An 18132-nucleotide genomic window follows, 5' to 3' on the forward strand; every position below is an offset into this window, starting at 1 on the left:
CTGGAAAATTGGAGGAGGTAGAAAAGTATAATGTCTTAAATGAATAGGAGTAGTTAAATATGAACCTATCTTTGTGATTAAGTGTATCTATAATGATACATTATAGGAAAATTACCCCCAGCGAACAGTAGACCATAAGAATCAAATGTATTTCCACTGAAGCCAGCCTCTGCAACTTAGCAAGACCCTGTTTAAAAACAAAAACCAAAATCCAAAAACCAAAACAAAACAGGGCTTGGAGTGTAGCACAGAATGCCCCTGAGCTCGATCCCCAGTAACACTAACACACACACACACACACACACACACACACACACACACAGCATTTCCAATCAAACAAAACACTTGCACACAAAACAAAACATCTTCTAATAGTGATCATGTGCTTCCTTGTTTTGGGCCAGGGGGAAGTGAATTCATCCAATGATTATATAATAATTGAGATGATTTTCTTTTAGTTTGTGTTTTTGTTTTTAATGATTGCTTTGGGTCAAGGCTAAATCTGTACTTTTCCCAATAGAGTGGTTTCCATTGTCTAAAACTTGGATATACCTTGATGCTCTTTAGTCATGCTTGTTCAAGTATTTTTACAGGAAATTTTTCTCTGTGTTTCCCCCCCACACCCCTAAGGAAAATTTGAAACAATAACCATCTTACTAGCCCTTCTGAAACCTGCAAAATGTTATCTTAAACCCTTAGTCACCATCCTCATTTTGGAAACCACCACTCAAAACTGACTGCTTATGCCAAATACATTCTTATTTTCAGTTTTAGACTGAGCATGCTGGTAAAATTTTTGCCTCTACTCACACACAAAAAAATCTTTCACTTCTGGATTGAAAGAAATATATGTATATTTATAAATTCCTAAAAATTATTTTGGAAAATCTCTCTTTCCTTTGATATTCTGTCCTAATTTTTACCTTTTGCATCTTGATTAGATTTTACAATAAATGCTACAATAGTCAAACAATAATCAAACTGACAATTCCCACTTATTTAGGTGTTTGAATTTATTTTAACCTTTTTAATTTTATCTCATCTCCATCTTTGTTTCTATGTGTCCATCTCTATGCAGACACATGCACACACATACACACACACACGTGTGTGTATATATCTATATACATTTGCCTTTACAACCAAGAAAGTGAATAAATTGTAGTTCATTATGTAAAATTTTTAAAGCTCTACTATGTAGAGGGGCTTGTGGCAAGAAATGACTTACAGTTCTGTCCATTCCATATTGAAAATTATCAAATGATAAAGTATGAGATGAAATGAAGTAGGTTTTTCAGAGATCATATATCATTCCCTTGTACCCACATGCTCAATGACAGTCTGGTCCCATCCTGGTATCAGGCATATGAGTCATGGCTTGGAACAGATCTGGGGATGCCCAGTTTATCCCTATCATCCATCCACCCACCCATAAATACACGCAACCAGTGCCAACCAACTTGTCAGAAGTTTTTCTGAGGGTCCACTATGTATTGGACACTGTGCCAGCACTAATGGTACACAACACTATGTAGTAAGTTCTTCTTTGCAAGACCTGAGGAAACATTAGTGTTTCAAAACTATCTAAGAATTTCAAGCATAATTTGTAGTATCTCTGGAGAAAGCAAATGAAAATGGACCTAGCTGCATAATGGACCTAACACTTTTCCATTATAACATTCACTCAATGTGCTCCTTGACCTACATAATGACTTTTATCAGGGGATATTTAAGGAGTGTAAATAGAAAAGTGGACATGACTTGAATCTTCCCTTAAGACACATAAGTTTCTACAAGCTGTCCTAGGACAGTATCAAATGACTATATACATTGAAAACTCTTTCTGCCCAATCCGTATCTTGAAAATAAGATAAACACACAAAATAAATCTTTGCCCATAACTAAAGACTAAGATCACCCAAGATATCTCTTAGTCATGATTAGTTATGTTCCATGCACATTCAACATTAATACTGACCCCAATCATACATGAAGGCCCAATTTCAATATATTATTGGTTCATAAGATTTGAGTTTCATTAAGAATGAGAATGTTGTTGTCATCAAAATTATTAAGTATAAATAACATTGTAATGTTTGTTTTCCTTTCTGCAGCACTTTATAGTAGTCATTTAAAATTACTAAGATCAAGAGAAGCTAACTTTAGGTATGTAGAATGTACTTAAGTCTTCTGGCCATTCAGTTACTATTTGTATGATGCCTGGCATAAATTTACTTGATTGCTTTTATACTTCAGTATCTCCCTCAGTAAAAAGGGAATAATAACAACAGTGCCCCAAAATAATAGCTTATAAGGTTGCAATAAAATAAATAGTTCATAAAAAGTTACTATACAACCTGACAATATGCTAGACAATACTATTATTTTTATTTTCGAAAAGAAACACTTGTGATGAAGAATTTGGAACTTGATTTGTAGGTCAGGCATGGTGGTGCATGTCTGTAAACCCAATATTTGGAAAGCTGAGACAGGAGGATTGAAGATTCAAAGCCAGCCTCAGGAACTTAGTGAGACCCTCAACAACTGAGCAACACTCTATTTCAGAAAAAACTTAAAAATAAAAGATAATGGCTGGGGGTGTAGCTTGGAGGTAAAATGTTTCTGAGTTCAATCCCCAATACCAAAACAAAAACAAAATGGAGCTTGATTAATTATATTTGGGTATTCAGTAAATTGCCTTGAATAAATATTTCTAGTCCCATCCCATTGGTAAATAACTTAAGGAAAGGGAGACTGAGTGACTAATATGGGTATTTCTACTAAAGTAAAATGGATGTAAAACCCAACAAACCATCTCCACAGCTTTCTTACTTGGGTTATCTCAAGGGAATATTCATAACAAACCTAGATCAATAACAAAGACATTCACCTTGACATTCATAGGATCACTAAACAATATTTACCAAACACCAAGCTAAGTCTGAGACTGTTATCTGGGATTAAAATATTTCCCCAACTTTATAGATAGAAAACAGAAATCAAAGAAGATAAGGGTCTCCTTCTAACTGTTGGTGGAAACCTAGAAGAGCAGGTCAATATTAAAAAAAAATGTGTTGATTTATCCCACTGTACCCCTCTGCCCCAGGATTTTTTTCCTTAGATGCTACATAGCCCACTGCATTTATATTTAGCAAAAATATTTTTTAAGACCCATCCCTCTTCTTTGTTATCCTTCATCTCCTAATGGCTATACAGCAAAGTAATATAGTTGGAATCAGTGCAAACATGAACTTGATTACAAGGCAAGGCTAATATTTACTCATAGTTTGATAAGTTTAATTTATCTCTCAAAGCTATAGGTTGCAGCATAGGATATAAAGATAGAATACACTTTTCATAGGAGTTCTTTTCATTGAAAGAATTTAAGATATAATATTTTGGATTATTTTTTCTAGTGCTGAGTTAAAAGCCAGGGCTGCATGCATGCTAGGTAAGCACTTTACTACTGAGATAAACCCATAGCCCTTATGTTTAAATTCTTAAGAGTAAGAAATAAACATAAGGAAACTTGGTTTCCTTCTAATGTTAGTGTTAAGGTTTTAAAGAAAAACTTTCTTTTTAAATATTGCGTTTATTGCTATAGTAGGGCATAGATCATGAACTTTTGTGAATGTGAAGTCATCTTTTCCTCTTATCATTGCCCTGAAAGAGTTCTATAAACATAAAATAGCCATGTCAAGTCTAACAGAAATGGTTGGATCATTGCATGTTTAAATTTTCTTTGTCTCCTTTTAAAATTAAGCTTTGGGGGAAAAAATCTTTTTGCTAAGCACTTTCAATAAATATAACTTCTACCATACCATGTACAATTTGAAAAATAAAAAACAAAATATATCCCTATCTAGTAAGGATGTTTATTTCTATGGCTTACTTCCCTAGAATAAGAACTTGAAAATGTCTACTAAAGTAAATAGATAAGAAATTGCAAGCATTAGGTGGTATATCTTGATAATCCTTCCACAAATCATGTTCCATCAAACTAGACCAAACAATAAACCCTCAGTTCACAAAACCTGCAAACAAAGAAATATGTCTTCTGTGATGCATTCTACAAAGTATATATCTTTTTGTGAGAATGCTCATCAGCATTTATAAAATATTGTTGAGTTTTTTTTTTTTAAATCTACCTTAACAGTTGTATACATAAATAGATGGTTTTCTGGCCAACTTCTGGTTAACTAAGCAGGCAAAAAGATTCAGGTTTAGGTTCTTACTCAGATTCTTGCTGAATGAAACTTGTACCTTTCTTAACCCATATAGGCCTAAATTCCATTCTTCATGAAATGAGATTTGAAATAACATCTAAGTTCCCTGTGAAATACATAACTGTGAATATCTTGCTCTGTAATGGTAATATTTGAGGGCAACCTGGTCTTCTTAAAGCACTCTCATACCAACAGTATCATTTGCTCCTAAGTGATTTTCACAGTAAGAAAAGGGCAGCGCCAGGTGTGGTGGCGCACACTTGTAATCCCTGTGCTTGGGAGGCGGAGACAGGAGGATCGCACTGGTTGGAGCCAGCCTCGCTGGTTTAAGAGACCCTGTTTCCAAATAAAAATATATAAAATAGGTCTGGGAATGTAGCCCGGAGGTAGAAGGGTTTCCAGGAACCTCAGTACCACCAAAAATAAAAAAAGGGCAGTTATTGTTCCTTATTTTTCCTAACAAGTGTGATGCCTCCAATATCTAAGACGATTCATTAAAGACAATAGTATTTAAAATACTATCTAGAAAGACTTAGTTTTCAGGAGTCAGAAAGAGCACACTGTAAAAATCTCTCTATTGCTATAGTTCCTCATCATGAGCTCTTCAAAGCCTAATTGAAAGAAAAAAATAAAGAAAATTTTACACGAAGATGTCTTTCTCAGGTGAGATAAAGCAAATGTTTATTTTACTTTGAAAACATTTAATTGCCACTCAATATTATCTGTTAAGTGGAGATGATTTTCTTTTAACCTTTTGAAATTTGAAAGACCACTCAGACTGGGTAAAACTGAGTTCATTTTTGGAACTTATCTTTGCAAAAATAATTTTATATAAATTAGAAATTGACAATAAAAACAGTTTGCAAACAGGAGAAAAATGAGACTATCATTCATGAAAAGAGATATACTGAATCCCAGGTGGAATTTCAAGTATCTCTAATGTCTCTCAATTCCTTTACTTCAGGAAAAAACAAAAACATTTTCTCAAACATAGTTGACAGAACACAACAGATGTGATTTTGTTTCATCTTTGCAGCCATTCCGTCGGGTAGGTTAGGTCTGAAAAGTTGGCCCCAATCAAGTTCCCAATTATTGTTCACCTCAAAATATAAGGGATTTCCTAATTATTGAAATGTACAAGTCATCTGAAAATTTCATTTAAGCCATCAAATAGAACCTCTTTCCTCATCAGAATTTTTATGACAGGCTGAGAAATAAAATATTGCATTCTTTGAGAGTGTTCTTTTTCCTTCTCTCCCTCTTTCCCATTGAGCATGCCCCTCTGAAAGTATAGAGAAGGCAGAAAACACCCAAAGGATCGGGCAAAAGAGAGGAAGGAGAACAAGCAAGAGGCTTCAATTTCTTATCAGTATCAATGAGGTACTCGCCAGTTGGCTGTACAATGTCGTGAATAATTGTGTCTCTATGTAAAATAGCTTAGAATGAAAACTAGATTTAACAATACTTTATCAGTCTGGGTTGCCGTTCACACCTAGTTTGCACAGCCACTGCGAGTGAGAATGACCAGGATGAAGTGAGGGGCAATGCAAAGAACAATTCAACATGCTCCTGTCTTGATGTGGGTGTACTCTGTTCTATTGTTTTAATTGAAGTTTAAAAATTAACATATAGCAGAGAGTAATTTTTTCTAGCAGACTATTTGAATAACCAGAATATCTCACTCCTTGTGCAGGCCAAAAAGCAGGGGATGATGTATAATCTAGCACTAGGACAGTCTGTCTATAACATCTCATGATCTTTTAGGATCTCTTATCTTGTACTGTTTGAGGTCCCAAACTTCTCATAGTACTAAGTTATTTTCTTTAAAGCTTTCCCTTCTTTTTTCCAATGTGGAATACTGCCTTCAAACGTTCAGAAGGTGAAATAATTATAGTTTCTCCTGCAAAAAAAGATGAAACCCAGTCTTCCTCCATTAGCACATTAACCCTCTGACCTTGGCAAAAATATGAATTTTTGAATACATATATAGTGAAAAGTAATTTCCATGATTTAGTTAGAACCTAGAAATTTGGTAGTAGGTATAATTTTAATAGAAATGAAACAATTCTTAAGCATAATAGTGAGTCAATTAAGAAGCGAGAAAGTATTCTTAATGCCAGATATTATTAGATACATTAAAAAAGTCTCAGTTCATTAATACATTGCAAAATTCACAGCTATAACTCTTAAAGTCAAATCAATTTAAGGAGCTTAAATAGCAGCATCCAAAGTTATATGATGCCAGACACCCCCTTAAACTGATTTGATGTTATTTTCTTAATCAATAAAAAGCCAAGCCAGTACCCCTATCTTTCAACCCAACCTTTCAGCAGCCAGCTTAAATAATTTGAAAAACAAACCTCTCAGTTCTTCTCTATCCAGATTCCTCTAACCACACAATTTGTATATGGCTGTCTCCAACAGCAACTGAGAAAGTAGACTGTGATAAACCAGCTCATGCACACTTAAAAACAAACAGATCAATCACACGTTTATTAATATGGTGAGCTTTCACCTAAGTAGACACCTGAATATCAAAAGGCAAAAGGCTTTCAATACTTTTCCTTTTTAAACTTCCTCATTAATAAGACCACTTTTTTTATCTCAATGGAGAAATATGGAACTGTCATTATTTAGGATAAAATTAAAACATAATTATGTGACTCTTGGGTGTATTTCACCTTTAGTTGAGATTATAGAGTAGAAAACAGAATAAAAACAACACTCTAGTACTATTTAACCCTTTTAAAACACCAAACCAATAAAAAGCTACTTCAATCTTTCCATTACTCAGCTACTATATGTCTCATTAACAACTACCCTGAAAGCAATATTGATCTATTAAATTATCTCACACGTGAATCGCCCTGTAAGTTTAAAACAGCTTGCATGAGAATCTCAAATGCCACCTTCCATAGACTGTGAGGAGGCATTTTCTAAGGCACAATCACATACTGAAAACTGCCACATTCGTTTAAGGCTGCCACAATCCCAGGAGTGAACTTACCTTATTATAGATAAATGGCAAATTGAAGGCACTTTTCAGCTTACAGCTATCTAGCATAGTTGTTTAGAAATGAACAATACATCTTTCACTCCAGTAGGAGAAATGCATCTCCAAACTTGGCTCTCCTCACTGAACACCGGCAACAGCCTCTTTGCACAGAGCACTTGCTGCTCTGAACTGCAGTGACTTAGAATGAAAGTAAGAGGAGCCCGTGGTGTTTAAATACCGTTGCTTCAGATTCACAGGATATGACTCAACTCTCATACCAGTAGGGGTATGGTTTCCCCTCACAAAATTGTTAGTACAAATTACATAACAAACGTCATATTAGTATCCTAAAATGCTTACAAACTAAACATGAAACATTTTTTTTTACTTGCTTAAACATACATTTTGAATAGTCAATCTCTTTCTTGTTGCACAAGCCACAATCAGAAATGAGAATAATAACACTTCTCAAAGAAAACTATTCTGCTGTTCTCTGCAGTGAATTAATTTTATGTTATTAAAGATGTGTGTGAACTTACCAACATTTCCCTGACAGATGAGAGAGAGAGAGAGAGAGAGAGAGAGAGAGAGAGAGACAGACAGACAGACAGACAGACAGACAGACAGACAGACATGGTGGTACATGCCTGTGATCACAGTAGGACTTGGGATTCTGAGACCGGAGGCTTATGGGTTGGAAGCCAACCTCAGCAACTCACTGAAGCTCGTATCAGCTTATCAAGACCCTGTTTCCAAATAAAAAATAAAATAGAGCTGGGGGTGTAGCCCAGAGATAGAACACCTCTGGGTTCAATCTCCAGCACCACACACCCACACACACACACAAAAAGCACACTAAAGTCACTAACATTCCATCAATGCAAAAACAATGTGTAAAATAAAACTCTATTTTAACATGCAAGAAGTGGTAATTCCAGACAACACAATAGACTTTCCTCCACCAAGTATAGAATGGAAATAGATCTTTGTGGTTTGCTAGCAATGTTTCCCACAGAAATCCTGTTCTACGCTGTCATTACCTTGCGATGTTAGCTCTGCCCACCTCTCCGACTCCAAGTCCTCCTTCATCTGTTTTGTGAACATTTCTAAAGGATCATGACTAATGACACAGCTCCTCTAGTAAATGTGGCAATTTTCTGTGCCTTCTCCACCACCCGTTACCTTTTAACTCTAAGCTGTATTATGCTAGATCATGCATTGAATTATTGGATTTGGATACTTCAGTCAAATATTATAGACTAAGAACCTTGGGAAAAAATTTACTTTGTGAATCCAATTACCATCACTATCATGAAGGGAAAAAATGAAGAACCGCCCCTCTAAGTTGTTAATAGAAAACAGGCTAAAACTAACTAGGGCAGGGCTAATAAACAGGAACATAAGTCAGTGGGGCATGGTGGCATACACTTGTAATCCCAGTACCTGGGGAGTTGAAATAGGAAGAACACAAGTTTGTGGCCAGCCTGAGCTATTTAGTGAGGCTCTTTGTAACTTAGTGAGACCCTGTTTTAAAATAAAGAATAAAAAATAGGGCTGGGGGTGTAACTCAGAGGTAGAATGCCTCTGAGTTCAATCCCCACTACCCCCCCCCCAAAAAAAGAAAAGAAAAGTAGCTAATCTATATATGTAACCTTTTAACAATTTGGTAGTCATATTACAAAGTAAAAAAGAAACATAACTAAATTTAATAATATCTATACCAGTATTTCCAAAAATTGATTTGAACATTAATAAAAAATCATCAATAGTCATTATTTGCCACTGTTGTACCTTTGTAGATTGATGTGTAGTTTACACTTGTGTTTCAGTCCATCTGAACCAGCTACACTCAAGTGCTCAGTAGCCACAAGTGACTAGTAACTACCACATAGATCTAGAGTTAAAGTTTATTCCCAGTTTTGAGATTATAATTCAAATGGTCTCTCTTCAAAGAGATCTTTACTGAGAATTTTTCTTGAAAAGAACTTTCCTAATTTCTTTCCATTTTATGATCTTTTAAAATTTCTCAAAGTACGTCACAATCTGGAATAGTCATCTTTATTCATTCACTTATTTATACAGTTCGAATAACATAAGAAATCTGAGAGTAAAAAGACTTGTTGTATTTAATATTTTATCTCTAGCCATGGCATTACAACCAGTATATAGCAGAGGTTAGTAAATAATGCTTAATAAAGAAATATAGTACATAATTTCTGCTATAGTTTTACAAATAACAGAGTATGACAAAATATATTTATCATATCACTGAATGTTCAGCAAGTATTGGGAAATGTTTTCCTGAAATAAAAATAATTGTCCCTTCTAATAATATTAATGATCTTCAATCTGTACCATGCTTCCTTCTCACATACAGCATAATATATATATATTTACATTATATATACATAATTGTTTTACCAACTCTGCCAAAGATTTTAAAACTTAAAACACTTTGGTCTCTATGACATAAACCTGGATATCATTAGGGTTTCTATTGAGTCCTCCATCCACATAAATCTGCGTATGCCATCCACAGAGCCACAATGCTAGGTTCAAGATAACCACGTGACCCAATCTGTCAGTGACAGCCAGCCTGTCATCTATTGATAGTGGGAAAAAAAGTTAAGTTTGTAGAATGTAAGCCTGAAACTTCAGGATCTCATGAATGTGACCATACTAGGTCTGAAAATGTGGCCAATCAAGAGGAAAGCAAAATCAAAGACATGGAAGGCAGCTGACAAAACTGTTGTAATTCCCCATCCTGTCATGTGTTGATACCTACCTTCTGCTCCAATGATGGATATATACTGGAATGTTCACTGCAGAAGTGTTTGTAAAAGTAAAAATTGGAAATTTTGCAGTGGATCATGAACAGTGGAAAGGTTAAATAAATAATGAGTTACTTCTACTAAGGAATACTCTCTATTTTAACTTTTTATTGGTGCATTGTAGTCTTACATCTTAATGGAGTACAAGATGGTGGAGATATACACGCACACATCACCCAATTAGCCCTTACCTAGTTCCCTCCCCATTCCCTCCTTCTCCCTCCTTCTCATGTTTGTCTTAGTGACTGACTTTGGTATGTTTGTTAATGTACATCATGAACATTAGAGAATTTCCCTCTTCCCCCCTCCCATCCCCTCAGGTCGCCTTTTTTACTCATCTATGGTATCCTCTTCTTTGTCTAGAGCTCCTCCTATGACGCATTTTCTTCTTAGCTTCTGCATATTAGGGAAAGCATCCGATTTCTTATTTTTTGTGACTGACTAATCTCACTTAATGTTCCCCAGTTCCATCTATTTCCCTGTAAATTATGTAATTGTGTTTTTCTTTATGGCTGAGTAAATTCTATTGTGTACATATCCCATAATTATGTGATCCATTAAGATGCACTGACATGCAACGCTTACTAAAAGATGTTAATTGGAAAAACATGTTGCAGAAAAGTGTTCCATCCCAATTATGAGTACATGTGCTAATTCCTAGAAAAGGGTCTGGAGGACTGCATACCGATTGTGGATAGGTAGTTATATTTTGAGAAACAGATTGGAAGGGAGGGAGTGGTGAGAGGGCAAGAGATCTAATCAATTTTCTCAGTTTCTTATCTATCTCATAAATTTCATAAAATGCAAATTAATTCATGCATTCCTTAGGTAAAGTGAAAAGAACATATTGCTTTACAATAATACACTGTTTTATATTCCTATATGTTGCTACGTTCTCCTCATTCTAGGTGAGCTACTCTCCCTTATTATTTTTTGGAAACAATGCCACAGAAATGAAAGTGCTCTTTTCTGGCCCATTTCTATTGTTTACCAGCCCCAATTTATGTTTTCTCTGATTTTTCAGTCTGGCTAAAAAATATGCCAAATACAGAACAGAGACAAAGGACAGAGCAACAGCAACAGACAGCAAGCAGCATAAGGATCTCCACTGTGCCTTTCTAACACTGGCCAAGGTCTGATTGCTTTTTCTTCTCTTGGCTTCCTGAAAGCTCTTTTATTGGTTTCATAAAATATATCTTGGATTTTTTCAACTGTAACTTTTTAAATAGACCAATGTTTATGATAATATGCCTTACACTAATTTAGTTAGTCTTGGATCAGAGTAAATAAATTTACATGTTTACAGCTCACTTCTGGTTACTGAAATAGCTGTAACAATTTGTTTAGTAATTAGCTCAAAATTTGAAACTTTGGTTGCTTTTTTGGCTTGCTCTAGTCCTTGAAAATCTTTATATTATCTTAGATATACTCCTATCTCATGTTTTGGTATTCCCTAGATTGCCTCAGTATTTCTTTCTTTAAAATTATACAGTCAAAGCTGGGCGTGGTGGCACCTCTTAATCCTAGTACTTGGGAGGCTGAGAGAAGAGGATCATGGGTTCAGGATCAGTCTCAGAAACTTAGAAACTCTTAACAACCTAGAGAGACCCTGTTTTTAAACAAAAAAATTTTAAAAGGGCTGGGACTGTAGTTCCAAAATAGAATGCCTCTGGGTTCAATTTCAAGTACTAAAAATGAAAAAAAAAAAAATACGCAGTTGAAGATGCTGAGTCTGAGGCAGGAAGTGTAGTGGCCTTTTTGATTGTTAATTTGGATGCCCAGGATTTGAGTTTGTACAAAGAAACTGATGCCTATGGCTTTGTTTTGTTCTGAAAGCCCCCTCATGCTTGTAGCTCAAGCCTTCTACAGAGCCTGCTGACATTCTCCTCCATTCTCTTGGCCTCTATCTAGAATCTTAACATTATGCCAAACTTTTCTGTAGATTTTCTGAAAGCAATAAAATGTCACAGGTACATTTGAAGCCGGCTTATATTCCTGTCAATCCCATTCTCCTTCCTCATTCTTGAAAGGTAAATATGCTCCCGGATTACCTTGTCTTGCTCCCACACATCATATTTTATATTCTATTAGATACATAGGTGTCATAAACGAGATACTTTTTTGTGCTTGGTACCGTGGCACATGCCCATCATCCAAGTACTTGGGAGGCTGAGACTAGAGAACTGCAGGTTTTAGGTTAGACTCAGCCACTTTGTAAGATCCTCAGCAACTTAGGGAGACCCTGTTTTAAAATTAAAAATAAAATAGAGCTGGATGTGTAGCTTACAGGTAGACTATCCCTGGGTTCAACCGCCAGTATCAAATAAATAAATAAATAAGCATTTATTTGCATGGCTTTTTATTTGCATGCTTTAAGTATTTTAAGAATGATATCATAGCATAACAGATCCATTATATCCCTTTTTCAGTTTACCATTTTCTTCTTGAAGTTTAGATGTTGTTCTACATTTTTTTTCTTTATACTGCTGTATTGCATTTGAATTTATTTATCTATTTTTCTATCAGTGATCATTTTGGCTGTTTCTAATTTACTGCCATTATCAAACTATTCTACATGTGCAAAACTTTTTCTAACAATGGATACCTAATAATGGATTTGTGGGGTCATTGGCTATGTATAGCCTCATCTTTTCCAGATAGGAGTTATGAGGAATAGATGGAATTTCAGTGTGTGGTTTGTTTTACTATTTTTTTTATAATGTCCTTTGCTTAATTTTTGTGTGCATGGTACTGGGGATTGAACCCATTTCTTCTTAATTACCAGTATTTTTGTGTCAAAAATATGAAAATTAAGCCAAGTATTGCATGGGTGCAGAAACTTAACATGCAATAATGTAGTGAGACCTTGTTTCAAAATAATAAATTAAAAAGGGCTGGTGGTGTAGCTTAGACATAGAATCTGTCTGGGTTCAATGTTCAGTAACACACACACACACACACACACACACACACACACACACAATGAAAATTAGGTTCTTCAGTCATTATTCCTAAAACATTCCCAACAATAATACGAGATTGCATTTCTGAAGGGGATCCCCTGATGCTTTCCCTAATATGTAAAAACTAGGGTGAAAGGGGTCATAGGAGAAACTCCAGGTGAAAAAGGAGATCCTATAGAGGAGCAAATAAGGCAACCTAACTGTGGGGATGGGAGTGGGAGAGGGAAACTCTTTAAAGCGCATGATATACTTATCCATATCGAAGTCAACCACTAAATCAAGCATGGGAGGGAGGGGCGGGGAGGGAGTGAGGTGGGGACTGGGTGGGGGTTGGCTGGGTGATGTGTGCCTTTATGTCTACACAAGTTTTTTTTACCCAATTATGATGTATAAAAACAATGCATGAATAAAATTTTCAAAAAAGAATTCCTTTTTCTTATGAGTTATTTAATCTATTAGTTCCTGGATACCTACCATGTGCCCCATACTGTGTTAGAGGGTACAAACATGAAACAGTCATGTGAATAATAAATTTATGTGCTAATTTAGGAAAAATCCCTTGTAAGAAAACAGAAGATGATGAAGAAGAAGAAATGGAAAAGTAACCATGTGCCAGAAATGGTCCTAAGTCATTCTTTACTAGTAGTTTAAATAGGATGGAGTAAAATTTTATTCTAAGAGACACATGCAAGATGCTATGAACACAAAGAGAAGAGAACATATTATAACTTTGCAACTCAAAGATCTTTTATGATATTTGTGGTCAATTTTGAGATTGAATGGACCTACAAGATACAGTAAGGATTGAAATTGAGATGTATTTTCCTCAATGAGATTTATTCATATCACTCAAAAGTCCATCCTAATATTTTTAGGAGTTAAGTAAGAGTTAAAGAGTGGGAACAGTTATTAGTTTTATGTCAAAATGTTTAATTGGGTGATGACTTTATTTTTACAATCAGTAATCCAATTAGTTTTCCATTCATTAGAAGAAAAAGTAACAAAAAAAGCAATACATCTATAGTTCTTAAGAATCATAACAAATGGTGCACACATCTTGCTGTATCAGATGATTAATAATTTATAACACTAAAGTTAAAAATAGGCTCGTGTTCCTGAAAGAAACCTTATGGCAAATACATTTGTAAACAATGCATCCACATTAATTTCTTTTGTAAATACAAATGTTCTCATTATGTTTCTCTCAGTGCAGGTTATAACTCAAGCTTTACAAAGTCTGAAAAAAAAATGGATTGCTTAATATATTTTACCCAAGAGGAAGAAAAGGCTTTTGAGCTAGAAATAGAAAAAAAGTGCCCATCACCATCATGCATTTCCTGAGGACAGATTAAGGGCACTCTGCTTCCCTGAAGCCATGACTTCCACACTCCAACCTTCACATTCCCGTAAGCCTCCGGGACCCATGGATGCGAAAGTGTTTTCTCTACTCAGGGGTGACAGTGAAGAGAATCTGAAAACAACACTGCCATCTGAGGATTAAGTTTTGAAATAAAAATAGAGCAGTCAGAACATAGATAAATGAAGGCAACTTCAATTGTGAGAAGGATACAAACGTGAATGCCTGGAGGTACATACTCTCCTGTAAAGAGGTAGTGAAGACCCATGTCTTAGACCCAGTGGAGACCACAGTGAATGAGAACCCCTGCCTTCTTTACAGATGTCTCAACTCGGCTCCAGATGACTAACCCTGTGTTGGAATGGGCCACATCTCTGGATTTTTCAAGAAAGGCTATATATCTGGATTGTTATGTAAATACTCCTGGTTTTTAAATCTTAGCCTCTACATGCTATACCATGAACAAAAAGCTTTTGAAGGCCAGATGTGTCCCATGAACAGTCAGTCTCAGACCCTTATACATAGCTATAGAATGACTTACAGAAACTGCATTGGACAGCTATTCAGAGAGTTCAGGCCAGGAAGCTAGGATAAGCAGTAGCCATTTGAAGACTGGAGCAGGGTGCTCTAGGCTGGGGATATGCCCCTTCTTACTCTACACCTATCTTTCTGATTCCATTACACCTGGATCAATCTGCCCTTTTGATTAGAACCTGGGGTCTCCTCTAGCATGCCTTCGGGGAGAACTAGCTTGAAACCTAAGGTACTTGAGGGCAACTCTGCAGCTGTCCTTCCTTATGAACCAATACATAGACTGGTTAGAGATCTGCTTACATGTGGCTGGACTCCAGGAACAATATGGGCTGATCACTCTGAGCAGTTTCACTTCTTGCAGCCAGAAACACTGGCATTTTGATCTTGAGTTGCATGAGACTTGAGGGTGTGAACACAGCTCTGGAGGAGCAGTGTGACTGAATCTGCTGAAGACTGTGGCTTCTGGGCCCACAAGACTTTGAGCCAGCCTGCAGATAGTGGCAGATTTCCTACTATAAAGCTACCCTAGGAGGCCTGTTGGGATCTTAAGTCATTTGCCTTAAGTCTCTACCTTTATGCTCTATCCCATCCATTTCAAGGAATCCTTACTCGAGTCTCTAGATGTATAGAAATGACCAAGAAATTCAAAGATAAGAAAAATAAACTTCCACTGAACAGGAAGAGAAAGCTCACAGAAGTTAAAATCCACATCTGCAATCATGGCACTAGGAAGCAGGCACTGCGTTGCATGTTTGCTATGGACCATCCCATTTAACCCTCATAGACACTCTAGGAAGCAGGCACTGCTTTGAACAATTACTCCATCTTATAAAGGAGGAAAACTGATGCTTAAGGAGGGTAAGAAATCTGACCACATACATGCACCTAACAACTAGTGGAGCTGGGATTAGAACCTGCACCCTTAAACACTATGCCATGTTGACTGTGTGCTTTCTTTCAAAAATTTTACACTTATTATGTCCCAAATAATGTTCTAGCTACTTTACTAATATTAACTTATGTATTACTCATAATAACACTATGAAAGGGATACTAAGATATCCCCATTCTGATAAGGAATCTGAGAGAAAGAGAGGTTAGGTGACTTGCCCAAGATTGTACAACTAGTAGGAGAGATAACCAGGGATCAAGCACCAGGGGGTGGCCTCTCAGACTCTGCGCTACTCCATACAGTGCTCCTCAGAGAGCCACGGCGAAGATTCCAGTTTCAAATATTAATTTATTTCCTATTGTAAGCACAGTTTCTCAGAAGGATGGATGGAATCACAAGGGGAAAAAAATCTCTTATGTCATACCATTCGTCTTCATTATGTACCAATTAAAAACTGTAATTAATTCTTCTTCTGGGTATTTTTTTTTTTTGGTGGTACTGGGGTTCCTGGAAGCCCTTCTACCTCCGGGCTACACTCCCAGACCTATTTTTAACATTTTAATTTGAAACAGGAGCTCCTAAGCCAGCGCGCGTGGCTGGCTTCGAACATGCGCGATCCTCCTGTCTCCGCCTCCCAAGCGCGGGGATTACAAGCGTGTGCCACCACGCCCGACTTCTTCTGGGCTTAAGAACTACAGAACAAGTAGCCATCATGAGACACTACAGGCTGGAGACAATTATATTTAGGAGGAACATCCAAGTGTAAGTCTGTGTTCTTCTCTCCTTACCACCGCAGGGAGAATGAAAAGAATACTTTTTAATTTCAACATTCATAAATCCAGAGACGTAAAGAAATGTAAAATGAAGCAAATATTTGAGACTTTAACTTACAATTCATTTCTCCTAGAAAGCAAGGAAGGTTAATTTTAGAATAAAAAGGCACTGAACATAAAGAAGTATATGTGATGCCTCCTATTTTAAGCCAAATCTTTCTGTTATATTGAAAATGGAACCTTCAGATCCATATATTCTTGAGGATTATTAAGAATAATACTTTAAAATTGATTTAGTAGAAATAACACCTTCTTGTTCATTATAAATATGAAGGAAATTTTCTATTTAAACAATGAAGAAAGGCTTTACTGGTTTCTAAATCACTCAAAAATTCAGCTAGACCTCTCAGGATATAAAAAGCAAACTCCAGCCTAGTCCTGAAAGCCTCTTCTTTTAAGTCCTCAATCTGTCTTGCTCCCTTATAGTTTGTTTGTTTGTTTGTTTGTTTGTTTGTTTGTTTTTCTTCTGTGCTGGAGATAGAACCTCTGAGCTACACCCTCAGCCTTATTTTTTATTCTTTATTTTGAAACAGGGTCTCACTGAGTTGCAAAGGGCCTCACTAAGTAGCTGAGGCTTCAATCCTCCTGTCTCAGTCTCCCAAATGCTGGAACTATAAGCATGCGCCACCATGCCTAGATCCCTCCAGTTTGATTTAGTTTATCAGCTGCTTCCAGAAACCATCATTTTAGAATACAGAACATGCCAAAAAACTAGTCATAAACTGACACTGAACAAGGGTCAGTGCCTAAAATACTTTGTTTGGGTCATCTATTAGCCACAAACAGTACAAACATTTTTGCTCAAAACAACTTATATTGTCTTTTTATCAAAATGTATCTCACTCCCCTAGGGGTACCATTTTCCTAGTTTTGCGTGTCATCACAGTTTCAGCACATCTCCACCCTCAGTCTCCTCTCCTTCAGCCCCATCTATTTTCTTTTATTTAAATTTTTTATTGGTGCATTGGAGTTGTACAGTGGAGTACAAGAGGGTAGAGGCATACATGCACACATCACCCAATTAGCCCTTACCTAATTCAATTGGGTAAACACCATCTATTTTCATCTTCCCTTCTCTTTCCCCCTCCTATTATACTACTTCCATCCTTCCTTTCATTTCCTTCAAATAGAAAATAATTCAGGACTCTTAGCACAAATGTTTAAGATGCTATTACATGGCACTTAAGATAATGTGCTTAAGAAATCAGACTACCAGGCAGGAGTGGTAGTACACACCTGAAATCCTAGTAGAACTTGGGAGGCTGAGACAGGAGGATCACATGCTTGAGGCTAGTCTCAGAAATTTAGAAAGACTTTCAGCAACTTAGCAAAATTTTCTTTCAAAATAAAAAAGTAAAGTAAAGTTGGGGTGTGGTTCAGAAGTAGAATGTCACTGGGTTCAGTCACTAATACTAAAAAAAAAGAAAAGGAAAAGAAAAAAATCAGACTACCTAGGCATAAATTATGTCGATGCCAGTTATACACTGTGTGTTTGTTATTG

The 18132-nt window shown here is 36.2% G+C and overlaps 1 protein-coding gene across 14 annotated transcripts in view; it reads right to left on the bottom strand.

Annotated features, from left to right (window-relative positions):
* Positions 1 to 18132, bottom strand: part of MCTP1 (multiple C2 and transmembrane domain containing 1) — a gene marked incomplete at both ends in the record, with an annotated part of 619238 nt that overhangs the window by 406755 nt on the left and 194351 nt on the right. For 12 of the 14 annotated variants that reach the window (XM_080719328.1, XM_080719335.1, XM_080719334.1 and 9 more), the window contains one exon: positions 7234 to 7290. The exons of the other annotated variants lie outside the window; for them this stretch is intronic. In XM_080719328.1, the coding sequence (XP_080575454.1) occupies positions 7234 to 7290 (57 nt within the window). Of the gene's footprint in view, positions 1 to 7233; positions 7291 to 18132 lie in introns of those variants that run through there. 14 annotated transcript variants of the gene reach the window in all.

The sequence above is a fragment of the Muscardinus avellanarius genome, assembly GCF_963383645.1.
Source record: "Muscardinus avellanarius genome assembly, chromosome: 1".
NCBI classification, from domain to species: Eukaryota; Metazoa; Chordata; class Mammalia; order Rodentia; family Gliridae; genus Muscardinus; species Muscardinus avellanarius.